This window comes from Cebidichthys violaceus, unplaced genomic scaffold, assembly GCF_023349555.1.
Source record: "Cebidichthys violaceus isolate CVI_PGR_0920_01 unplaced genomic scaffold, fCebVio1.0.p SCAF_1, whole genome shotgun sequence".
Lineage (NCBI taxonomy): Eukaryota > Metazoa > Chordata > Actinopteri > Perciformes > Stichaeidae > Cebidichthys > Cebidichthys violaceus.
This window is the reverse complement of record NW_027176262.1, coordinates 21,541,647-21,568,039: the sequence shown is the minus strand read 5'-3', so window position 1 is coordinate 21,568,039 and position 26,393 is coordinate 21,541,647. Positions and strand designations below refer to the sequence as shown.

Below are 26,393 nucleotides of genomic sequence, written 5' to 3'. Positions count from 1 at the left end.
GACAAATGGCTTCCCAAATAAAAATATCCTGAGTAGACGGTAGAATCGGTGAGGAATGAATCTTCTCCAATATCTTTTTCATAATTCTTTACTGAAGGGTAAAGCTGCTGCATGTACAGAATACTATATACAGTATATAAAACAAGTATTGATTCATATAATGTACAACAACCAGGTTTATTAATTCTGAAATATAAACATTGTCTCCTGAAGATCAAGTACCGGTTTGGCTCTGAGGCTCCTCTTGATTTAGGGCATAAAGGTTTCACATTCCACACTCCCTCCACACCTGAAATATGAAGAGCATTAATTCAAAATTAGACACTTTTGTATGATCGTCCAACATCTGTTTTTCCCCCGTGTTCGTACCCGAGTTGCCGCTCTGTGAACGATGGAGTGTCTCACGGCCAGTTCGTCGATGTCTCTCGAGTATCCTCCTCCAATAACGGCAGCGAGAGGAACACCTCTGCTCACCACGGTCTTCATCACGTACAGATCTCGCTGATACAACCCTAGGAGATACACACAGTCATTCAAAAGAGCCCAGAAACGGCTTGTAGGTGGAGACCAGCTCGGGTGTCAAAGCTATCGGTTCACCTTGGTCGGTCAGACGGAGCCGCCCGAGTTCATCCTCCCAATGAGGGTCGACACCTGCGTCGTACAGGACCAGGTCTGGACGGAAGGTCTCCAGCAGCCGGGGGAGGTGGGCCTCCACTGGAGAGAACATCAGACATGTAAGGTCATGGAAACACACTCTTCATTCAGCATTTCATTTAGCTTGTTCATTTTAAGACGCTTTTTAAAGCAGCTAAGAGAAAAAAGTAACCTTTGAACACAGCAACACTATCTGGATCTTAACTTTCAACACATATTATAATGAGGATTATTATTATTATTATTATGGCTTGTGTGAACTTGCCTGTGGAGAGGTACTCCTTGTCTTCCAGCCCATCCTCCACGCTGACATCTAGGTCACTCTGTTGTTTCCGGAGGGGGAAGTTTTTCCCACAATGCACAGAAAATGTAAACACACACGGCTCCTCTTTAAAAATGAAAGCAGTGCCGTCGCCCTGTTTGGACGCAAGAGACGAAAGGTTTACCGCTGGCGTAGAGCTGAGCTGAATGACAGAATGACATATTGGCAGGACATTAATAAAAGCAGCAGAGACAAGTTAACGCTACCTGATGCACATCTAGATCCACAATCAGAACCTTCCTTTTGGGCGAGGAGCCGCCCATCAGGTATTTGGCTGCAACCGCCAAGTCATTGAGGAGACAAAACCCTGAACCGTAGCTTGGAAACGCATGATGGGTTCCTCCTGCTGTGCTGCAGGCCAGACCCCTCTGCAGAGCTACTTCAGCAGCGAGAACAGTCCCACCTGTCGACAGCAGAGAAGGTGACATCGTCACGCGTGATCTTTCCGGGCCAATCAGCTGCGGGATCACCGAGAGGCGTTCTCCTCACCTGTTTCATATCGACAGCGTCTCACTAAACCTTCACTCCAGGGGAAACCTGTCCTCCTTTGTTCTTGCTCTTTTATTTTCCCACTTATGAAGTTGTTAAGGTATTCCTCAGTGTGCACACAGCTGAGTAAATCTTTAGAGGCAATTTCAGGGACCCACACCTACTGCGAAGAAAGAAATGTGAGAAAATAAGTGCTGTCAATGGAAACGATGATCTATCTGTATCTTTTTCATTGCTATTAAACATATTGTACTAGCACCCAGGGAAACATCTTTAAATGTGTTGTCAAAATGATTTTAATATCAGTTGACTAATCGATTATATTTTGTGACATTTCAGCACTAAAAAATATTTAGAATCACAACATATTATTTATTTATTTATTCTGTAAAACTGTAAGTGAGCCAGAGTTAGCCAGAGAGGCTAGTTTGTATCTGCTGTCCCCGGCCAGATGTTTGAAGGCAACCAGGGGCGTCGTTAGGCCTATTTTAGGGGGGCTGAAGCTCATACTTACATTTAAGTATCCCGGGCACTAGGACCTTGGGGAGGCTGCTGCGCTGGCTTTCTCACTCTGCCAAATAACGTCTCTCTCAACGACAGCCAGGATTATAGCCAAGGAGTTTAACGTCAGCTCATAGTAAATGATGCACGGAGTGAAATTGTAAGTATAGGTAGTTACAGAATTTGGCTATCTGTAGTTGTTAACAATTGTTACCTGCTTAAATTTAGCTTTACTTGAGGCAAATGAAAAGGAATATTGTAGCGGGCTATGTGAACACTAAGCTAGCTAAGTTAGCTATTTTGTTAGAAACTGTCTCCAGTGAGCAAGAGTGAACGAGCGAATTAGAAATACAAGAACTAACTATCGACATCTCTCTATTCTTTGCATTAATATATCTCTCTAGTATTTCGAAACAATAATATCAGTCCCTATAGAATGTTGTTGTTTATAATCAGTTAATGGCATATTTGACACTGAACTAGTTCATCTTTATCTCAGATGTAAATGTTGATCAAACTCGTATTCCCTTCTGCTCATAATAAAACAAGTAAACAACTCAAAAGTTGACAGTGTCAGGTCCACTCTCCATCCATTGTGTGCGGTCCCTTTAACAATTAGGATTTGGGAGTGACGCGGATATGAAAGCTAGTTTATCCGTCTTTCCTTTACAAGCAGGAAAATGATTTCTCTCTCTTTATTTGAGAAAAGTTCATATTTGTGTAAAATGTCACTATGACTCTGAAATTCTGTCTCTTGTGTTATCTTATACTGAATGCAAGCAAAACTACAGAGCAAAATCACACTCTTTCTGATTGAACCAATCTATGAACAGTCTGAAACAATGGATATCCACGGCCCCAAATGCCCCGCCCCCCAAAAAAATAAATAATTGCCAAACATGCCTCTCCCCTTAGGGCTAAGCCCCCCTTTCTTTGAATCCTAGAAACGCCCCTGAAGGCAGCCTACATGAATGAGTCGCTCACCTGTTTCTCTGTAATGACTTGATCTTTGATTAAATGCTGCAGAACCCGGGGGAACTTGCCCATGGGGAACCTGTGGTTGGGTGGGAGGTCGCACACATACTTGCTGTGATGAACTATCGGAAGTGCGCCGGATTCATGTCTGACCTGCAAGGTGAGGAGTCCCACTGTAAGGTCAATGTGAATGCAGGTCACAGCGCATGTAGTATACTCAATGGATATGAAGTTCTTACTGGTTCGGTGTGGAAACATCTGCAGGCGGTCAAAGCCGCACCGACCAGCCGTCCGACTTTTATGCGAGGTCTTCTAGAACATACGAGTGTGATGCGGGTCATCTCTCCCTCCGACGTCAGGCCACTGACAGACTGACTAGCGCTCTGCGGGGAAATGTTCAATGTTCTGCAGTTCGATGTTGTGAAACGGGACAGTAACCGTGCTGAAGGCGGATGTTTCACCGTGCTTGTCCTCTCTCCCGCCATCTGCTGTGATGGAGTGAAAACAACACGGAGACGTGTGTGTGTGCGTGTGGCGGTTACACGGTGGATCATCACCATCTAACGATGCGGAGTGGATACTGCAGATGAACAACATGATGGTGAGAAGTGAAAGTGAAATATGTCCTGCTTTCATCTCTCTAGGAAGAACTTTATTTCATACATCAGGGCAGTTTAATGTGGTTTACAGGGTGATCAAATACAACAAAACTAAGTGTAACAGTACAGGCAAGTGACTCATTAAAGTATAGTAGTGTTGTTTGAATTAAGTATAAAAAAGATTTAAAAAAACAAGCACAGCACACTCCCACATTAACATTACAGGCTGTTTTAAAATGCTAAGAGGATTCTTTTTTGAAGTCATTGCTGGGTAGTTTGACTTAAAAGTGGTCAGAGTTGGTTCCTGGTTTTCAGGCCTAGATGTCCTAAGGGTTCTAGGGGGTTCATATGACACAAGCATATCAGAGATGTCTTTTTGGGCCCTGAGCCACAGAGTGATTTGTAGACGAGCAGCACGATTTTGAATGCAGGAATGCATCACATTTCTGCTTTACTATATAAAGTGAGGCACTTCTTACTGATGTTTGTTTGTGACAGTGTGTGATCCTATAAAGTAAACTATCACCAACAGACTCAATACTATCAAAAGTATTGACATATGATTTTTTTTTTTTGTATTATACACAAACAACATTTTTAATTAATACTGCTGTAGTAGGATTTTTTGTACAACAATTGTGATTTTCTTCATCGTGGAATGTGAAAAGCATCACCTAAACTTGAGATTGAGATAAAGCCTCAGCACTAGAACTGCATCACAAAATCCACCAAGGCATTTAGCCTTACATCAATCTGTGTTTTCTGCTCTAATTATTCCTTGTTGGAACAAATGAGACCCTGAGGTTTGAATTTCTTGAACATAGAAAAATCAGTGGACAATTTGTCTTGATCTTGTTCTGTCCTATCTGATGACATTGTTGCATGCATACTTATTTCTTTCCGAGAGCAAAGTCAGGGTGAGTGGAGACCCCATGCAAAGGAGATGAATTCATGATTTTCATTCTGCACTTTTTTTCTCTCCTCCTGATGATCAAAGCTCTTTTTACTTTTAGCTCTTTTAGCGTATTTACACAAAGCTATGAGAGCATTTGTTCTCTGCATTCATCAGATTTCCTCCTCGTTGTTTGTCAGTACCCTGACCATCTTTATCCCCTCCTCCTCTGCAGCCTTCATCTCCCCTCCTGTCACGCCAGAGCGAGTCGTGGCCAAGGTGGTTCATCACAGTCGTCGAGGATCATTTATGGTGTCACGCCGAAATCACGTCACACTCGGAGCCTTCACTCTCTCCACTCTCTCGCCGTGGTCCAGTTTCAAGTGACAGAGGACTCTGCCCAAGGGTAAGTGATGTGATGCAAATAATTTACTTGCATTTTATAAGTTCACAAAAAGGGTCAACATTTGCATTTTGGTGCTTTTCATGGTTAAAAAAATGTATATTTTTTTAGCCATAAAATGCCATAGTTTCCATATCACTGTAATGACCTGTGATTAGCTGCTTTTGGGGCTGGTTTTTGCCTCTCCCATCTGTCGCTGTTTTACATTGCTAGCAGGCAGCTCAAGGCACTGTCTGCCGTACTTTCGTCTGTGTGTGTGTGTGTGTGTGTGTGTGTGTGTGTGTGTGTGTGTGTGTGTGTGTGTGTGTGTGTGTGTGTGTGTGTGTCTCTGTATAAAGAGTCTGGTGAATGGGGATTAGTGCACCCCCACTGGGTAGGGCTAGTGTGCTCACAGGCAGATGACAATCTGCCAGATAAGGAAAAAAAGATGAGAGCGTTGGCCCCAGGTGCACAGGAGAGATCTCCTCATAACAGAGAGAGGAGATTAGAGCTGAAATCGATTACCGGCTTCAGCTTTGTGAGAGAGGAAGGAAGGGACTCTCTTTCTCAATGAAAGACTCCAGTATATCCTGACAGAAACATTGTTGGCTTCATGCAGTAGATACAGGTTATATTCATTTATTTAACATATTGATTTCTCTAATATTTCATCTTATCTTTTTAAAGGCCCACACCACTGGTTTTGCATGTTTTAGCTTCACCTTTACTTTACATCACTGGTAATCGGTTTGCAAGCCATGCTTCTGTTTTAGAATCCAATCGTTTTGGTCGATGGCATCTTCACATGCTTCTTCTGCACGATTAACGGTCTGAAGGCACATAATACACTCAATTTGTTATCATAAAGGACTAAGAAAACCAGAAAATGATCCACACTTGATTAATCAATTATTTTCAAAATAGCTGCTGATTAAATTTCTGTTGATTGACTAATAGATTATATGTTTCAGCTCTATTGCAGAGCCTTCTAATCAGTCTACATGTAAACTGTAATTGTAATGCAGACGTTGATGTTTACTGTGATCGATGGCCCGAATCAAGCAAGTTTCAAGTGTATGCTAATAGGTTGTCGTACCATTCACAAACCAATGAAAACCAATGGATGCCTGAAACAACAGTAGCGGTACATCCAAAAATCTAAAACTGGAAAGGATGCATTTGAAAATGGTCAACAAAATGTAAAGTGTACCCGATTTGAAGCAAGAGTTAAAAGCTGCAAACACGCTGGCGTGCTTCTTTAATATTTAGCAGCAGTGAAAGAGAAACCACAGCTGACAGTCAGCTGTGAGTGAGCAGCAGTCTGCTTCAGAGCAGCTGCTTTCAAGGCCTTACAGCTCCTAGCAAAGATAAAGAAGAGGCTGACAACTGCTCAGCTTTGATAACATTTTCTCTGCTCTCATCGGGCAAAATAAGAGCAGGCCGACTAAAAACAAGTTTTTCTAAATCTCAGCGTTGTGTTGTCATAAATTACAGTCAGATTGTTCTCAGGTGTTTCCCTGCTTTGAAGGTAGAGTTAAAGTTTATTCAAACAAAAAAGCCACATGTTGGACTTGGCTTAAAGAACGTGTTGGACACATATTGTAGGCCTTTGGTTTACACAAGCATGGGATCAATGACTTGCTGCACGCAATGTGGTGTAACCGAAAGAATCACCCCGTCATCTCTGAATAGCCCTGTCATCTTGGCATGTACCGTCACGTTCCTGGAAGCAAGCCTGTTTGTTGTCCGACCCCAGTGGGGGCAGTGGGTGGTGGTGTGATGCGTGCATCAGACACTGGATCCAAACATACCTGTCAATTACACAACGGCACAAATCACAACACCCCGGTCCTCACCCTCCGCCTCACAACTCAGAGCGGAAGGAATTTGCTGGTTGGTTGCGAGTGCTGGCAGAGCGTGTTGCAGCAGGTGAGGACTGGGGTTGTTGTTGGAGGGAATTAATTTGTAGCTTCTCTCTGGGTGCGACGGCGACGGCCTGCTGCCTCGTCCCTCCGAGGCAATCCCCCCCCCCCCCCCCCCCCCCCCCCCCAAAAAAAAAAAAAAAAAAAAAAGGCTGAGCTGATTCGCCGCTCATCACCCCCGGCCTCCTATAATCACATACGTGCTATGAAATCATGGTGCAGTAGTATAATTTACCCTCAATGTTTACATCCGTCCTCGTTATCACTGGATCTGACAAATTCTCCAGCGCCACTCATTGTTTGGGAATGTCCTCACAGCTGTTCTCTGAGGTTTGCCGTGTTGTTCGTGTGGCTGTTGCGCGGTGAGCAGTGGGTGCTGCTGCTCGCATGTGTCGTCAAAAAGCAGTAACGTGTGAGCCAATGAAATACCAGGAGTTCATGATTAGGAGCGAGGCCAAGGATATGCACATACCCCAATATTTGCCAAGCCCCAAAGCGTAGGCAAAAAATAAATAAATAAATCATTGTTGCAAATAGTTCATCCATTGCGTTTTTGTTACGTTCTGAATGGGAACATTGCTCTTAGTGTCTGAGGGCATTAAGTTTAGTATTTAATCAGCTTTTTAACTTCTCAAACAATTGCCTATTGGTTGGCAAAGCTGAACAATTGGACAACCTAAGAAATAAATAAAGGTAAGAACACAGCATTTATGAAAGGAATAGCTCTCATGGGGTGTTATAGAAGCAGCTGGGATTCTAATTAATGATGAGATGTGTGATTTTAACTCCATGCTGGTGGGAACACTTATTAGATAATGATACCACAGTTAGGATGTGTCCACCATTTTACATGAAACACTCCTAAATACAGTGGAATATATGGACTTTGGGGATTTTGGAATACTTCAATGGAAACTGGTTGTATTTGATATGAGATTCAACACGATTAAGAGGTGAATTCAGTCTCTTAGTATTCATCTGTGACCCAAATTAGACTTTCCCCAGGAAGGTTTTTACACTTTTACTCTTATGTAATCTTACACAATCGAAACGCTGTGAGACAAAAACGTCCTCAGTCTTAGCTTCGCTGTGGATGTCGTCTCCTGCTGAGTGAAAACACACATTTCTCATTTGATATGATTTTCTTCTTTATAACTATCCAATGTGTTCCCGTTTGCATGTTGCTGATATTTTTTAGTTAGCTACCAAGTGCTTTGTTCTGAAAAACATGGAGAAAATGTCTTGATTCTTAATTACTTTGATTATATTTACAGTCAAATTAGGATTATCGCCTCCATGCCTTAGTTCTACATTTGCTCATTGGAATGTATGTTAAAAAAAAAAAAAAAAAAAATGTAACGTCAAACGGACGGTTAGTTTGTGACAAAAACCCCCCGAAAGATTGAATTTACACCTCAATCTGAAAAGTGGGAACATAAAAGCCGTTTTCTTAGGACCCACAACAACTCCGTGCTGATTTGATCGGCTCTCGGGACCGAGACAACGTGAGGATGTAGAGAGAAGTGATAATGCAGAACATCTGCCCCGTGGTCTGTGGTATGCTTGGAATCCGATGGGGAGTCTGAAAGCATGCAGAGATATCGAGTCAGACTGTGGTATTGCTGGAATGTTTTCTAATGATGTCTACATTTTGTTTTATACTCCTCTGTTTTCCACAGTTGAGTGGTTCATGTTACATAAGAGTGCTGCAAGCAACGGCAGAACCCCCCCCCCCCCCCCCCCCCCACACACACTGAAATAGATGTGCATGCTTTTACACGTACTATCCTTCGATAGAAATGAATGTTATCAGTGCGGCGGGCGCAGATGAAATGTGATGATTCTTCATATTGTAGACGCAGCTTAACCCTGTCACTGTTCGCTGCTTTGACAGACTCACTCTTGTTCTGTGCAGCTGTAACTTGTTGCATTGCTGGCAGGCAAACCCCGCCACCATACAGCCACATGTTTCAGCAACACAGCTGGCTCCATTCTCTTCCCCTCACTTTAATCTCACCGTGCCACGTGAAGACCACAGGCAATTCAAGACGTCTGCCCCATCTTGACGGCCGTGTTGATAGCGCTGATAAGAGGGAGGGAAGAGACAGCGAGTGAAATGACAGCGCAGGAGGTGTTTCTCCTCATACGCTGCAAAACATTCTCATGGGCCGTAAACCAACGTCATATAAATCTCCATTACTTTAGTCAGATGTATAACAGTTAATGGCAAAAGAAACCTGTTTTATTTTTTATTTTGGTAGTTAAACAATGAATATTGCATTTTCATAATGGTGTGTGCTCAAATATGAAAATGAATGTCTAACATTGTTTCACCAGAGGCGGAATCGTCCTAACTTTTATTCCGACATATTGGTCAAACTCCAAAATATGTTTCTACATTTCCCATAATGCACATTGTTCATGACTTTTTGTTAGACCGTCACGTCTTTGAAACTAATCTCAAACCGATATTTTCACTGCAGGTTCTAATAAAGTAGTTGATATAAACTCTCTAAGGTAAATATTACTGAAGCATACTGTCTTCAACAGATCCATAATAAACATAACAGTTAGGTTAGAGAATAAAAAGTAAACCTTTCAAACGTCCACGCACGCTAAAAAAGATATTTATGAGAAGTTCATATTTACTAGAACCTATCTGGAGTTGATTTGAGGCGCTGAGATGTTTTGATGAATATATTTTTTACAGTGTATCAGATGGCTGCTGTACTCTGGGCTGAAATATGTTGCACAAGCTTGAGTCAGGATGTTACTTGTCATACTGTCATATTTTATAAAGTCTAAAATGCAAACAGACCAGAAGAATTCCAAAATAGAAACAAATATGTTTTTCGTAGATTAAAATGTCATAATAAAAAGTGCATATGTCTAGTCTGGCTCGAGATTGATTATTCTTTGAAAACGTATTTTGTACCCTCAGGTGTTGCAATTCTTTAGTGAATAGTTCATGAACTCTGTCAACTTCAATCTGTTACACTCTTCCAGCTGAAGTGAGCGGTGAACAGAGTGGCAAATTATCCTTCTTATCGCTCTCTAAATCAGCCAAAGACAAACAGTAATATCCTCTTACACTCACTTTTGCTTTTTTTTCTGGAGGGGTTGGCACTGAGCTTCTCCGCCTGCTGAGGATCTGCGTCCGGGCCTTGGTATGCCTGCCATCTCTGGCACTTTGCTTTGGCAGCTTGTCCACAAACCCCCTCCTGTCTTGAGATAGTTGTCACAGTGGTGATCTGCAGCAGGAGCCCTTGTCTTGTTTTCATTCTACTGCTGTTAGAAAAAGTTACATTTAGGAGATGAACATTTTCACTCAACCTCTGGAACGAAGAAAACAGAAGCTCAAACGGGCGCACGGGTCACATTCAGGACTTTTTAGGATAATGAGATTTAGATATTTAAATATACTTTGTATTTGAGTCACGTCAAGACAAATTTATCCATAAAGCCCAATATCACGAATCACAAATTTGCTTCAAAGGCCTTTATAATCCATACAACATTTGTCATCCTCTTTCCGTAGACCTGTAATTCATATCGGGGAAATTTAACATTTGACATTCCTATCAACCTCAGTCTTCACTCTGTAAGATGGTGAAGGTCATACCTGCTAATCACCAGCATGTTAGGTGTTGTCATTGTGAGCATGTTAGCATGCTAATGTTAGTATTTAGTCTTGTTACCAGCCTTATTACCCAAAACAGCAAATTCTTTTTTAATATAAAAGTGAGATTGGGTGTAAAGAGGAGTGTGAAACACGGTTGAACACACTTGACTGAAGCGACAGAGCTTGGTGTTTGGCCTGTGTAAAGTGACTAAATCTACAAAGGCCTTGTTCTCTTTTATTTCCTCCCTCCTGCTCCAGGTGCTGAGTCCGCCCTCCATCCCCCGTGGAAAGTAAAGTCAGTGTTTCTCTTGCAGTGACACAAACAAGGCTGTTTCCACTAGAGGCGTGGGCAGAGAGGGGTCTCCAGGGTTAGCGTGAGAACATCCAGCCGTGTTTGAGCCCGAAATGTTCTCACTCCCACTGGCCTTGGACTGTTCACTTGCACAGCTCCGATAGACCAGGCAGAGAAAAGGCTCATTAAGAGCAGCCAGTTGTTCAAGTTGGTGTTTCTTTGTTTTTGTTTTTTTACTGTAAGAGCCGACACAGGCTCTCTTCTGCTCCTTTTCTCTCGTCCTCATGCACCTGCATACTAGTGTTACCTCTCTCAGACAGAGTCAACAAGACCATTTTCTGCGAGTTGCTCCAAATTCATGTTGTGCACACATTTATGCGAGTGTACACAGCCTAGGCACGAAGATTATTTTAGGATGTCTTGTCTTTTTGGTGTTGACTGTCTTTTAGGAATTGAATAAACTGCTGACTAAGGAGTTTGGCTTTCAGGGACGATTCTTTTATATGATTAGTTGGCATATAGGCCAAACCTCCCGCTTGTCTCCTTGCAACCTTTCCATGCAACCTTTCAGACAATAGGGGAAATGTAAACACAGATATCCAACAAGGACATCAGGAATGTCACTCGCTCTGAACAAAAGATCTAGGAAACAAACAAAGGTTTGCACACGTACCTTATCTCAGCGGTCAAACAGTGGATTTATTGCTGTTGCATGGCTGCTATGTCGTGTATGGCTCCGTGACTGATCCCAAATACACCACAGGGTATTTCTATCTGAAATTTATTTGGAAAAATACTCTTTTCTGCATTGTCCTTACCCCTAACCCTAACCCTCTGGCCTTGTTGATGGGTAAAGTGAGTATATATTTTCAGAAATCAAGGCAGATGCTAAAGATGACTTGTAAAAAAAAAAAAGGGGAAAACAGGAAGAAGCTTTGAAGCATTGCCGAGAGAGAGAATGACGGCCCCGGGCAGGTTGCAAAGTATTTTATGAATGAGAGAAGTTAGTCGGCGCTCATTTTCTCCCCGCTGGCCAGAGGTCAAACTGAGGCCAAGTGATGATTTGTGGTGGTGGCTTCACCGTCTCTCTCCCGGTGAGGGGACTGAAGGAAAAAGTGAATAAACAAATGAATGAATGAAGGCCCCCCCCCCCCCCCCCATGCTCAAAAGTCAAGGACTTACAGAATGTGAACCCAGAAATTCTTTCTTCAGCACTTCAGTCCTATCAGGGCCTTCAGGGAGCCCAGGGGCTGCATAAACAACAAGTCCTCAGCCAATGAACACACAAATGCTCAGCCCTGCCCCTCTCATGCTCTCTCACTTTCACCCACACATCCCTATGTGTGGTGTACTTGGCTCTTCCTGCATGCATTTTTAACTCTAAACCACAACAGGTCTGTTGTTTGTTCACTTATCATTCATGTCCAATGGGAATCGCTCACAGCTGAATGACAAGCAGAACACCAAGTAGAAAGTATGTCAATATTACAGGATTATCAAAGGATGAATCCAGGATTTTTGAGAATGAAAATGTTTAACTTCAGTGTTTTTCGATTATTTGGATATTCCCTGATTTTTTTTTTTTTTGACACTAACAGAATGTGTATCGACTATCAATAGGGAGTGCTTTGCCCTAGCATACCATGAAGCATTCTGTCAGTGCATGATTTTAACGAGACGCCGCAAATTGGCTCGCTCCTCAGTGGCAGATTTTCTATATATAGTGTTGCACACAAACTTGAGGAAACATGCTTTTGGTTTCATTTCAGCATCAAATCCTCTTGTGGAGATATCACCTTAATAATCTTTACCTAATGCGCCCCAGTAAATCACGGTGCTTCGCAGCTTTCCCCCTTTTGACTTGAAAGCATTCCTCAGCCCGGTGTTTTGAAGCGATCAGGTCAGGGCTGCAGAGCATCTTGCTGCTGCAGAGCTCGGCCCGGTGAAGTCGGCCATTCCTCACAGCCTGTTTGTAAGGGCTGGAAACCCAGTTCACCTTGTTACAGTGCCAACCACTGCTGCTCCCTCCAACACCCCCCCCCCCCCCCCCCGCTTTCTCCTCCTCTTTCCATTGCCCAACGCGTACACATACTCCCTGCTCTTACGCATATTCTGAATGGTTTAGTCACTGCTAGCCCCCCAGGGGAAACACAAGAGGAGGGGGTGGTGGTTGTGATGACAAGCTTGCCAGTTAGAAGAATAGGCCTATGGGGACATAAGTGTGGCTCTGCGAGGGGCAGTCCAACCCTCTCTGCTGTAACAGGAGCGAGCCTCACTGCCACTGTTTTTTTTTTTTTTTTCCCAGCCATATGCTCTCGGTGACACTGTTTGGGCAACACAGACAACTTTTTTCCCCCCCCAAAGGTGAGTCTTTTGTCTTCTGTCTACCTGTGAATGTGACTGGCATGTGTTTATGATGGAGAAACAAATTCAAACTCTCAATTCCTCTCTTTGCTAATCCTCCGGTGCTGAGTTGAGAACGTTCTGCTATAGATTGTTTCTGCGTGAGAGGACTTGTTTGGGACGTTTCTGTTGAAAATGATCCGAGATGATTTTTTTTTTTTTTTTTTTTTTTTTTTTTTTTTTTCACTCTTCTAAATAAGTTGTGGTTTTGGCTTGCGAGTCAACACTCACAGTTCATTTTCAGTCTGTGACTTCTTCCCTCCATTTAAATCTGCTCTGCATTCATTTGAGGATAATGAGACCCTCTTTGCTTAGTGTTTTTTAAAAGAGGGGTTTCTTGGAAGGAACCCTAATCTCTTGTACGCTCTCGTTCACTCTCACCATGAAGGCACAGGTTTTACAGGAGGCGCTATACGCCGTTTCATTTACTTATTATTTACACCATATTCATACTGTATTTATAAAACATATCTTCAGAGTCAGATTTTGTCCTTGTCCGTGGTTGTTTTATCTGCTTGTGTCCTAAAAGCAAAAGAGTGTCGTTGCATGTATGCGTGTGTGTGTGTGTGTGTGTGTGTGTGTGTGTGTACGTACGTGTGTATGTATGTGTGTGTGTGTGTGTGTGTGTGTGTGTGTGTGTGTGTGTGTGTGTGTGTGTGCGTGTTCGGGTGAGTTTCAAGTGTCTCAAGGCCATGGTAAAGGCGCTGCCAACTGCAGCTTTCTCACAGTAACAGCGGAGACATGTGTGTAAATGAATGGAAATTAATTAACTCTATATAGCTGTGTGGAGCACTTCAAGAAAATGCACTGAACTAGCTGATTGTTTTCTGGGCTTCCATTTATACGATCAAGTGTTTGCTGTTAAAACATGAGGGGGAAAAATATTGGACTCAGCAGGTCTTGTGCAGGTTGTTTATTTTCAAAGTTTATTGGTTCAGTTGCACTGTTATCCTGACCAAAAATGTCCTCTGAGGAAAGATTTTTTTTGGTTGAACAAGATGATAATCATCTGTTAGCGGCATAATATTGCAATTGTTTGTTTTTCCGTGCGCTCTATGAATGTCTCAAACCTGTCAAAGGTGTGTTTTAACAAAAGGCCTTAATGAAGGGGTGAGTGGGATGTTAACCATAGTCGACTGGGGACATCTTCTGCCCTGATGAATGGTGCAGCTCGTAGTAAATCACCGACTGGGGAAGAGCAGTCGGATTCCTCTGTGCAGTGATGTCACCACGACCGTGTGTGAAACAGATCCAGACTTGAACAGCCCAGCCTGAGCCAGATGTTGAATTTCACAGCACACTTCTCACTGGATAGTCAGAGCTGTTCAGGGCTGGATGTAGAAGCTTTACATAAAACGGTGGTAGTATAGCGACACGTCGACAATTACAGGACGCAGAGACATCTAAGACGTATGTATGGTCCATCGTGTTGTGCCTGTGTTGTCTTTGGAATTAATCTTCATCTCACTCGCTTGTCAGATGTGTTGCATGCCATTCACGTATTTTCTTTTCTGTTTATTTCAGGTCATCTGCTGCGTGGTTTGACTAAGCATCTTGGATAAAAATGGCCATCCGATACATCAAGCACAAGTATCTGTGGATTTATGTTTTGAATTATGAAAAACTGTAGAAAACCATCATGGAGATTCCACCTGTGGTGAATTTGGAGGACCATCAGTCTTGGACAGGTTCAGGATTACAGAACATTGCCTTCTCAACGCAGGAGTTGACCTCAGAAAGCTCTGCTCTGTCGGCTAACGGCTCAGCAGACCACAGAGGGGATGATTGTCTCCCTGAAGCCCGAAACTCGCTGTTGGAGTCGGATGAAGACATACACAGGCTAAAGAAGAGTTTTATTTGTGTCAGTCATAACAACATTGAATCTGATGAAGCGGTGTGCTTACAGGAGTCTGGACAGTCAGTCCTTCTCAGTGAAGCACCCTTGGACCCTGGTCCAGTGGCCTCAGCCCACCTTCATGAAGCAGGCATTGCGTCCACATTACCTCGGACAAATGGCAACTGCTGTTCGCTTCCTGTTCCGGTTGCAGAAGACCAGGTGGTTCAGAATCATGCTGGTCAGACAATAGATTTGAACTCTGAATGTGTAAAAACACACTTCAAGAGGTTAGAGCCGGTCACAAATGGCCATGTCTTAATGCCTCCAGGGGACCCGTGTCCCATCCTCAACCTTGACTCCACTCCTACCCTCACCGTCCCTGCAACTGTTCCGGATCCCGGCCTGAGAGTCCTGGATCTCCCACGCATTGTGAAGTACAAACCGAGCTCCATCACTTTCTCACACTACACCTGTCCCTCAGTAGCTGACGACCATGCTTTTGTCAATGAGAGTTCTGACGACGGAGAGTCGTCACTGGAGGAGGAGGAGGAGGATGATGATCACAATGATGGTGATGGTGATGATGGGGACGACGATGACGTGTTCTCAGAGTTGCCTCAGAGCAGAGAGTACGCTGTCAATCGCAGACAGAGGAGCACAGGCAAAGACAAACACAAGAGGAGAGGAGCTGTGAGCGCCCGAGCAGAGATCAACCACGCGGCCAGAAGCTGTGGTTCTGAAGCAGAGCGGGACACCGGCAGTAAGGAGGTACGCTGCTATTCATTTAAAAGCATCTACGAGGAACCCTTTACAAATATGCACGTAAAATGTCCAAATGCCACATGTGGTTTCACATGTTTTTTTGTAAGGTGTAAAAAATTCCTATGAAATAATTTATCACAAGTAGATTTTCACATGTGAAATACCTCAAAACCATGGAAAATGTCCGAAAACCCTGCGTGTACAATTGCGAATTTATCTCTGCTTAATATACAAATTGTGTTTCATTACATTACATTACATTACAGTCATTTAGCAGACGCTTTTATCCAAAGCGACTTACAATAAGTGCATTCAACATTGGTAATCAAAAGAACTACTAGTCACCAGAAGTCATAAGTACATTTCCTTTTCCAAACAAGCATCTAAGAGCATGAAGCAGAGCATAACTCAGAGCCAAAGTACAGAGCAGAAACAAGAGAAACAGTTAGTGCTATAAGTAATACGAATACAATAAGTGCAACAAGATAGTACGTAATGTAGCTAGTACGTAAACGTAGTTTCACATGTAATAAATCCACATGAGCTATTAAATAAATAAAACATTTTAGATAGTAAAATAAAATATATCCACAAGTAATACAGTTCTAATGCAGGTACTGTTCAGTAAGGAATTACCCCAAATTCTAGTCTATAATGAATCAGTCAAAGGCACTTCAAACTCTAGAAAACCTTGTTTCTAAAAGAAAATGGACTTATTGTGTCATTTTTTTCAGCTTCATTTGGTCCGTTCAAATTGAGCTGACATGATTACACTGAGAGATAATGCATAGTTGGTATCCTGGAAGTGTGTAGGAGTACACTGACTTCACATTTGTACCGGTGAAAGGCAGATCCAGAAGGAATGCAAACGGCCTCTGCTTTCCCTCCACTCCCTCAGCAGGCAGCGGTGTTTTGACAGATCCCATTGCAGGCCGTATGAGCACTGAACATCCATTACTGAGCGGCTCTCTTAATCTTCAACAAAAGGCACATTTCAGTCTCTTTTTCACACAGCCTCTTGCCTGACCTTGGTTGTAACCATCCTCTAAAGTCTAAACCCTCATCCCTGACTTGTATTGCCCTTTTAAAGCCTCATGTGAACATTCATAGATAGGTTCAAATCCGTTACGACTGGTGGGAACATATCCAATAACACATAACTGTCATCCTTTTCTAAACAGTCTGCAGATAATAGTGCACATGTAAACAGGGTGTAGTGAACGGCTGGTGGAGATTAGCGTCTCCGTCTGTCGGTGTGGTAAGACGTTGAGGTAATGCCAGCTTTGTGTGCCAAATGACACTCTGCTCTGAATGAGCTGTTTTGGAGAAGGGTTGAGGAATGCAGGGAATCCAGGGAGCCTGTTGTCAATAATATCAAAGAACTGCAGGTCAATGCTGCTCATGTCATCCCACCACAAGCTCTGTTATCATAATGGTGGACTGCGATGTGGGCATGGCTATAGGAAAGCCTACAGTTTCATGGAACAGGCTGGAAAGAAAAAGTGAAAATATATGAGTGAAAACAAGCTATTACATATCACTTTATACACACACACACACACACACACACACACACACACACACACACACACACACACTAGATAGATTATCCAACCGCAGAACCACAAAAATTAGGCCACTCATCATATGAAAGAGCTTAAAGGAACAGTGTGTAGCATTTAGGTGGATCTATTGGCAGAAATATCATTTAGTGTTGTAATGAATATCATAATCACTTGGAAAAAAGAATCTTGTTTTTGTTACCTTTAAAATAAGTCGTTCATGTCTGCATTCAAAGCTGGTTCCCTTCAGAGAGTAGAATTAACTGAAATAGCCACGACTTAATTAAGTCGTTTTTCTTAAAAACAGATGATGCTTAGAATGAAAAAGACAGTAAATACGAGCAAAGTACTAATACTCATCGTGAATGGGAGTCTCATTTGCATCAGAATAACATTTGAACTGCATCCTAATTACAACCCCACACTGTAAAACTTTATAAAAAAGACAAAATGACAGCAATTAAGACCAATATTCATCATTTATGCATGCATACGTTTTTATCAATAATGCAACAAGTCCAAAACATATGGGCAAATTACCTGACTGCAGAATGCCACAACAATTATTGAACTAAATGTTTTAGTTTTGCAATTTAATCTGTGTTTAAATTGTGTGAAACTATTGAAGTGGGGGTAAAGTTAGGGGAACGGCACATAGGTGCAGTTGTTGAAAGTGACCATATGAGGGCACTGTGTGCATAGTGTTTTCACTGTGTGTCGTCTCATGACTCCCCCCCCCCCTCTCCTGCTTGCATCATTTAGCTCAACTTTGACTAAATGCCCCCAGAAATACACTTTTCTTCGCCTCTCCTTCCCGCCCCACGGACACTCTCCTGGCTGCGTTCAGTTGGTGTTTTGCGTCGGAGGATATTAAGACTGTAATTTATTCCTCCGAGTAGCCAGGTAGCCGATGCCCTTTCGCATGACCGCCTGCTACATTTGGATACCTCCATGGTGATCTCTGGCACTCTCTGTGGGTGGCGCAGACTAGGCACCGAGCCCAGAGCTCACACACTTAACTCCTCATTTCCATGTCAAAGCCGCTGTGTTGGGGTTCACAATGTGGCCAATTTGCGCTGATAAAGTTATAGTGGGCTCACATTTTGTTGTCCCCAGAAGATAACATTAATGCATTTACCTAAAGGATTGACTCATACCAGCTCAGTTGCCATGGTGTGAAGACTTCACACAATTGCCGGGGCCGGATCGAGGGGAAAGGCACCGAGAGATGAATCAAGGGTAGTGTCTCACTTGAGCGTCAAGCCCTCTCTGGAATTTGTCTCATTCGAAGTAGAAGTGCCGACATTCCTAACCAGCACCTTGTGGGGATGTCACTGAAAAGAGACAGTGTGAATGTGTTCCAGATTTGGCTTGAGCATGTGCCAGAGTGGGGCATCTGTTTCTTGCATTTCTGTTTGTCTGACTCCAGGGGTTAATTAGGAGTCCAGCGCCCAAGATCTGCTGCTTCTTTCATTTTCTTTTCTCATACAAAATACATTTGACTTAGAATATCAAGCGTTTTTTTTTTCAAACATATCTTGAAAGATTACTGAGGTGCAGCTTTTTGCTCTTGATCTGAAGAGTTGCAGTCATCTTTTCTCACACACCGACGCTGGAGGCTAATTTCTTGTTCACGGGGCCTTTCAGCAGGATTGGTGCTTGCCATCATTACAGCTTAATTCCAGATTAATTCAAGTCATAACATAATATCTATAGACTCACCGTCGTATCAGTCTCTGTCTTGTGTTTAGTTGGAGGAATGTACACCCACTGAGGCGCAGACATCAGGATTTGTTCAGAACTCACACGTGATAACATTTTATACGCATATGCTTTTCGTTCCTTTTGATTTGGTGCTTTAAAGGGTAGCTATGGTATTTTTCAACCTGGACCTTATTTTCCCATGTTTTTATGTGGAAGCGACTAATGGGGACAACAATTCTTAAAATGGGTTCAGTATTGAGCAAGAACGCTGCAGACTCTAAACAGGCTGCAGTGTAAGCACTCGGGGCAACTCCTCACTGTCAGTGTTCGTCCTCTAAAAATGCCTGTTTCTGCCACTGACGGGTTCAGATTATTAAAAGTGTCTGGCAACATCATGAAAAGGACCATACAGAGAAATAAAACATTTTTCTTTACCTTTCGCTTGATCCGGCCTGTTGTTTATGGCGCGTCTCGCTCGACGAAGTCTTGTTCTGAAATCCCGAGTCGCTTCCACATTGTCAAAATCATCTAAATATTCAAGCATGACATTGAAGATCTTTTAGACAAATCGAAGCCACACTTTCTTTACTTCAACGCTACAGACTCTGACAGCACTGGCATTCCTTTCACCAACTCTCACTCACCGTTGCCTTCCAGCAACACGTCAGATGACACAATAACAAAGGGATCAAGTGAAAGGTAAAAGAACAGGTTTTATTTCTCTGTAGGGTTCTCTCCATAATGTTGTCAGACACTTTTAACAGCAGTGTGAGCCTGTCAGCGGCAGACACAAGCTCAGTGGACGTACATTTACGGTGAGGAGTTGTCCTATATTAGTCACTTAGACACAAAAACATGGGAAAATAGGCTTCAGGTTAAAAAAAAAACTGATGTTACCCTCTGACTAATTTTACAAAAATGCCTCGGCTTCATTGATTTCAGAACGATGATAAACAGGAACTAGAGCTGTTTATAGAACTGTTTATACTACACTATATTTATCCCATTGAGGGGGAAATTTTTCTCTGCATTTGACTCATCCCTGTAACAGGGAGCAGTGGACCCATGACAGGCGCCCAGGGAGCAAGGGGGACAGTCTTGCTCAAGGACACTTCGACTCAGCTCACGTCCCAGGGATCGAACTGCCGACCCTCCGGTCCCCAGACAACCCTCTTAGCCTAGTGAGCTAGTCGCCACAGTTGTGTTCCTGCTCACAGTTCAATTAGTACATTATTGGTGTTATAATCGTATACAACCAACCATATCACCATTATTTTGTCAACGACAAAAAAAATATTCATTAAACGGCATCATTCTTAGTCTTTTTGTGATTGTATGTATCTAATTACAATACAGAAAGAAGTATTCATTTCTCTTAGGCTTGTCCTTTATCTGCGATGACACTTTGATGCTCCCTGGAAAATATCTTGGAAAGATGGAAACAGAAACATAAAGTGTGTCGGAGGAGCAGAGGTTCATCGACGGTATTCTTGTCTTACGTTATTACAGGGCTGTAGAGTGAGAGTGGAGTGGATTTGTTATTGATCAGTCTTCTATAAGAAGTATGTGAAGACACAGAGGATTGAGCTGTTTAAACATACTGATCCCGTGTCAAACCTGTTCTACTCCCTGGTCAGCTTGGAAGGCAGACAGAGCAGAGAAGCGTAGCATTTTGTCTTCCTCTCAGTGACCCCTGCTGACCCCTCAGGCCTCAGGGGTCAGCAGGGGATTGGCCTGATTTAGGTCATTCCTGAGAGATTGAGTGGTAAAAGGCATTCTCTCAGCAGTGCAGAGTCAGTCAGCTGACTCTGGGTGGTCAGCGGAGTAAATGCGCCGTCTGGTGTCTGGTCACTTGATTCCTCCCAATTTAGGGAGAATACAACACAATATAAGTCTGTCGGTGCCTTAACTTGTTCTATGATTTAGAAGTGATGATTTTCATGTTCACAACTGTAGAAAGGCTATATGCAAAACAGACATTTTTTTAAACTGAATGATATTTACAGTTATGGGAAGTCAAAACACTCTGAAAATAGGTTACATGGTTGGCCTGTCCTCATTTGGACTCTAGCTCTTTTACAGCGAATCAGTGAAAATACGAAAACAAGTGTCATACTTGTTTATCCGAGATGTTTTGGGGATTTCCCTTGGGAATATTTATTGATGAGTCCCTTCAATGAAATGATTGTGCATTGAGAGGCTTGATGTTATAAATGGAATAATGACTTGATTTAGATGTGACTGGCCGTAATCAGGGCTCAGTCACAGTAATTAGTTTTAATTACATACATTGAGTTTGTATTTATTCATTGAGGTGGAGTCAGTTTAAACATTAAAGAACCGCTGACTGTAGAAACACATAGATGTGATCTGTTATGTCATCCATATTTATCCATATTTAGATCATTTACTTTTTCATTCTCATTTACTTCCTCATCTGACCCTCGTTGCTGCTTCCTGATGCGACCATATTCCAGGAGGGGCTTCCCAGGAAATATTGTTACTACTGTGTCAAAAACTTTGGAAGAGATGTTCTCTAGAAAATCCACTCCTCAATAGTTCTGGGATTTCACTCTGGGATTCTTGAAAATGTTCCACAGCGCTGCTGTAGAAGAGTGCGCATCATGCTGCAGCATGTGATCCTCATCCAGGATTAACAATGTTAATTTATGCTTTGGTGACTGAGGAGCATCTTGCTGATTTATGAGGCTGGACCTCCAGCTCCTCAGACACAGCTCCTGTCTGTGTGAGGATGGTCTATTTATATACACGGTGCGTCTGGGGAGTAGTGAAAACCAGCGCAGGGAATTCCATCATGCTCTGTAGGGTACACATGTCTGGAGCCCTCCTCCTTTGCTCTTTCACCCTGAGACACAGCAGAGGAGATCACATTTCCATGTGTGGCAGCAGTGAAGTCCACCGAGGTAGCATCTGCAATTCGCAAGATGCTTCTTCGGGCTTTGCCTGTAACTCTTTTTGAGTTCAGGGCAGTGTGGTAAATCGACAGAGCTCTCACCTCACCGAAAGCTCTCATGTGTTAAATAAGTCTGGCAAGAATGACAGGCAATCACTGGACTAACTAATGAACCTGATTTCAATTACTGTTACTGCGGGTTTGAAAGTCAGATAAAGAAATTAGTTTCTGATTCTGATTGGTTTAGCTGAAGCGTATAATTAAGATACTAATCGATTTTGATGATGTGTCAGCAGCTCTACTTGACATTAACCTCAAACGACTGAAAACTCATATGCGTAGCATTGTGTGTGTGTGTGTGTGTGTGTGTGTGTGTAGCTTACGTGGAAGCGTGTGTGTGCATAATGTAGTTCATGTGATTGAATAAGGGAGTATCTTTTCCTTTGATTATTGCTGTGAATTGGACTTTCCATAATGCAGAAATGCTGCCATTTTGGGGAGAAACACAACATGATCAATTGATTGATATTAAAAATACAAAAAGTTATTTTAAAATGGTTCAATTCATGATAAAAAAAATAAAATAAAATGATTAAGATTTAACAAGACTAAGTAATTGTGCTTAAATACACAAATTGCAAACAAAACCTTGTGAATTGTATCAACCTGCTGCTGTTGGCTCAATCTTTGACTCAATGCTCTTATATATAGCAGCAGTAGCTTGTCTTCGCTTAAATCACTGCTTCTCTGATTACCAGCAGGTCAAGTCTCCCTGGTCCGAGTCAATGAGCCAGCTGATGAGGAAACTGGACCAACTCAATCTAGACATAGAGGAGGCGCTGAGTGCAAACTCCTCCCCCTCCGACACGCCCTGCACCACCCGCAAGAAACAGGTGAGAGTGTGTTCACGCAGCCCTGCATCACGACTGCTGTCGCTCACCTTAACACCACACCTCCTACGGGGTCTGACAAGAGCTTTGTACCTCGTGCTGTGATGTAAACGCAGAAATGAACTGCGTTATGGAGCAGCATGCGGTGCCTGATGGTATGCGTACTGTCACGCTTGGAACTGTACACATTCCATGTGAATCGTACGCTGCATACTTGGTCATGCTTGTAAACTCCGCCGAATCAATTTGCTTTGCTCTGTGAGGAGAAAATCCCTATGGATTATTTGGACCTGTGAAGAAACAGGTGTTCATCGGAACTTTATGTCCCGCTGAGTTTTAAAAGTGTTCTGCATTAGGCTTGGATTCAAACAAGCGCTCTCAAATCCATAAACCCAGTATGTGACAGAGGAGGTCCAGTGCGCTGATCTCTTGTGAGTCGTAACTGTGTCTGGGACTTGTGACATATGGGGATATAGTCTGCCTGCAACACTACGCGCTTTGTCAGGCCATCTCATAGTGTCCTTCTGACTTGAGTCTGTTTTATGATGTAGGTCTGCCGCTCTTAGATGTGATACTGGAGTGTACAGGGCTTCAGCCGGGTCACAATGGTGCAGCGGGAACAGACAGCCATTGTGCGTTTGAGGTTTGCGACTGGGACCAAGCAGCTCTGTCCCTAAAAAAAAAAAAAAAAAAAAAAAGGGGCTCTTCACATGGTGGCATGTTTCATGAAATATCCCAACAGAGTTAGCATTTGGGAACAAAAGTGCTCTTTCGGCGTCCATATGCGTGTACCGCACAGAAGAGCTTTTGTACTGAAGGGAGTTTGTATGATTTGGTCCATTAGGAATGGTTGGGAGAGGCTCACATGCCTCGCAGGCATCTGCATAACCATCCCAGGCATTCACTATTACTTGCTTTAACTAATGACAGGCGACTGGGCAGGACGAGACATCTTTACTGGGATATTTGACGAGGTCATCCTCTCCGTCCTCTCCAAAGACGATCCGCACATACAGGCTCTTTTGTGTGCCTCTGTCGAGCTGAATTGAGAGTGGAGATTTCACTTCCCCAGCAGTTGACCTCAGCCTCTTGTTTTCTTTTCCGCTGGCCACCGTTGAGACCATCCTGTCCCAGCCTGCTCGGCCGGACAGAGACGGACCCGGGTCTTTGATTGTTGTTGTGATGTTGTTGCAGAGCGGCGCTGTTTCAAAATCCACGTTGAACCAAGCCCTGAACCACCAAGTTCTCCAACGGCCAGACGGAGGGGAATGTCCGAGCCACAGCAGGTCCTCCGCTCCTCGCAGCGCCTCGATGGGAACAAGAGCAACGACCAAGAAGACGGTAAGTTTCTCTGAGCATAGCAGCTTCCTGCAGGGGTCCCACGGTCTCTGTGAGTCAAAGAGAAATCATACAGTACCGGCAGTGAGTACAGTACCTGCAAACCTGCTATATACAGTTCTGTTTTTAACCTCTCATCTTTAAGGCCGTGAGCTGCTATATTCCTTCGAGTCTAACTCCACAACCGGTTGCACATGTTTTATTTTCTTAGCTCAAATCTGGCTTTAGCATTGACTGCAATGACCTGTTTACTGCCGGGACTGCGCTAAGTATTTCTCCCAGCCAGTTCAAAGGTCTTGTCTGTCCGTAGATGAAACTGAAAAGAATCAAAGGAAATTCAGTTGAACCTTTCGTCTTTGGTCGCTGAACAGTTTGGATTTAGACATATGATTTATGTTTTTGAAAAGATGCTTTATGGTGGAGCATCAGATCCAATCTAGATGCTCTAGATGCTTGTAAAGACGGCATCAGTGAGAGAAGGATTTCAACTTTTACAGCATATTTCATAAGCTTTCTTATTAGTTTCCTTCATGAAAACAATCCCACTCTGTGAAACGTACATTTCACAATTACATATTTGACCACTGTGTCATGATCACTGTGTTGACAGAAGAAGAAGAAGAAGAAGAAAAATCACAGATTTCTTGAGATAAATCCAACTTCAGTCTGCTGAAATTCAGACATTCACATCTGTTCAGCTGCTCTTCCTTCGACATCAGTAAATATTTGAGGTTTTCGTTGAGAATAAGGTCAGCTTAGGCTTTCTCAAACAAGCAGGACTCACTTCGGCTGGACAAAGTATATAATTGTCACTATTCAGCGGCCCTAAAGGAAACAGACAACTGAGAGATTTGCAGAATGCAGGGCGGGTTTAAATCCAAAGCCTTTCAGCTTGGGCTTTGTGTCGTCTCGATGGCTCTGCTGCGATGGGATGGCAAACAACCTGCTTCTAAGAGGAAACTCCATACGCTCCTCACTTTACAATGTCATTTAGTGATGTCATTTTTCACCACGTTGCCTTGTGATAGTTTTGAGACTACATTTTGCAGAAGGTCGGAATCACACTGAAGTTTCTTGGGGTGAGACGGAGTTGAGCTTTAAGGAGATTGTTTTGTCTGTGAGCACTAAGTACTTGAAATGAAATGATGCTTACTTCTCAGATGTGTTGCCATCTGTCTTTTTTTTCTTTTTTTTATGGAAGTCATAAGGGAAAATGATAGCAGCATGGGTTAAAATGTGGCCTGAGGACAGCTGGGAATGTACACATATGTTAGAGACAAGAGTATTTGGACTGCAGTGTAACCTTGAGTATAATGAGATCACATCTTATTCAGTCGCGAGATGTTTTAGGGTGTTTGATGATTATATGGGATACAGTTTCATCATAAATGATGAAATAATGAATTTCACAAATACTGCACGGTTTGGCGTTTTGGGAAATATGCTTATTCGGCTTTCTGGCAGAGGTTATATTACTTTGCTGAGAATAAAGACTGGAAACAGCACTTTTGGCTCTGTCCACAGGTAACCAGATCCCCATGCCGGCAGCTTTACACCAGCACGCAAATGAATGTATTCCCCAAAATGCCAAACTATTCCGTTAGGTTTGTGCACTGGTTTCAGCGTGACCCTGTAAAGTTTCCAAAAACAGATGAGACGAAATGTCAGCAGCTTTGCACATGCAGAGAGTTCCTCCTCTGAGTCTTACACAAGAGCTCTGGAAGACCGCATGAAACTTCTGACAGCGGAGAGCGAGAATGCGATACGGATTAAATCACAGTCTTGGAGTCTAAGAATAAACAGGCCGAATGTGTGAGCCAGTACACCCTGCCTGAACAGCAGGTATGGATTTACTGAGCGATGCTTTATGGATGTATCTGGTAAAGGTTTTTGGCACCTGCCCGATAACCTTTGACTCCCCCCCCGCCTCTGGATGATCTCTAAAAACTGGAATGCACTTCATATCTCCCTAAATCTGCTGCACATCATGCAGGCAGAGCTAATCTTCGCTGGAATGTGTTGGGTGTTGACAAAGACTTTTGTCTTATGCAGGGAGATATGAATATTTATATATGTTTGTTTATTCTTCATATCATTACACAATGTCTATAAGGTGATGGTATGCACCTTTAGTCAACAGACTTCAGAACAGCCATTGTTTCAATAGCAAAGGGCAAAATCTCTCTCTCTATATATATATATATATGTATATATATACGTATATATATTCATAATTGAAGAGCTGCAACTTACCATAACTTGCAGTTATATTGTCAAAAAGTCTACTGACTGAACATATCAGTGGGATTATCATTAATAGTAGTTGCTCCAAG

The 26,393-nt window shown here is 42.9% G+C and overlaps 2 protein-coding genes across 3 annotated transcripts in view; one reads left to right on the top strand and one right to left on the bottom strand.

Moving 5' to 3' along the window:
- Nucleotides 1-74: 74 nt before the first annotated feature.
- hdac12 (histone deacetylase 12) lies at nucleotides 75-3,533 on the bottom strand. The gene is made up of 8 exons (XM_068714962.1): nucleotides 3,181-3,533; nucleotides 2,951-3,094; nucleotides 1,466-1,625; nucleotides 1,183-1,379; nucleotides 920-1,070; nucleotides 598-714; nucleotides 370-512; nucleotides 75-289 (listed from the first exon to the last, which is right to left on the bottom strand). The coding sequence occupies exons 1-8, from the start codon at nucleotides 3,499-3,501 to the stop codon at nucleotides 266-268; spliced, it is 1,257 nt and encodes a 418-aa protein (XP_068571063.1). The 5' UTR covers nucleotides 3,502-3,533; the 3' UTR covers nucleotides 75-265.
- A 1,192-nt stretch (nucleotides 3,534-4,725) lies between these two features.
- The window catches only part of stard13b (StAR related lipid transfer domain containing 13b), a 69,361-nt gene continuing 47,693 nt past the window's right edge, over nucleotides 4,726-26,393 (top strand). Inside the window, exons 1-4 of one of the 2 annotated variants that reach the window (XM_068714915.1) lie at nucleotides 4,726-4,838; nucleotides 14,578-15,658; nucleotides 22,591-22,725; nucleotides 23,917-24,063. In XM_068714915.1, the coding sequence (XP_068571016.1) occupies nucleotides 14,693-15,658; nucleotides 22,591-22,725; nucleotides 23,917-24,063 (1,248 nt within the window). In that variant the 5' untranslated portion in view covers nucleotides 4,726-4,838; nucleotides 14,578-14,692. Of the gene's footprint in view, nucleotides 4,839-12,901; nucleotides 13,015-14,577; nucleotides 15,659-22,590; nucleotides 22,726-23,916; nucleotides 24,064-26,393 lie in introns of those variants that run through there. The other variant, XM_068714924.1, reaches the window with a different exon arrangement.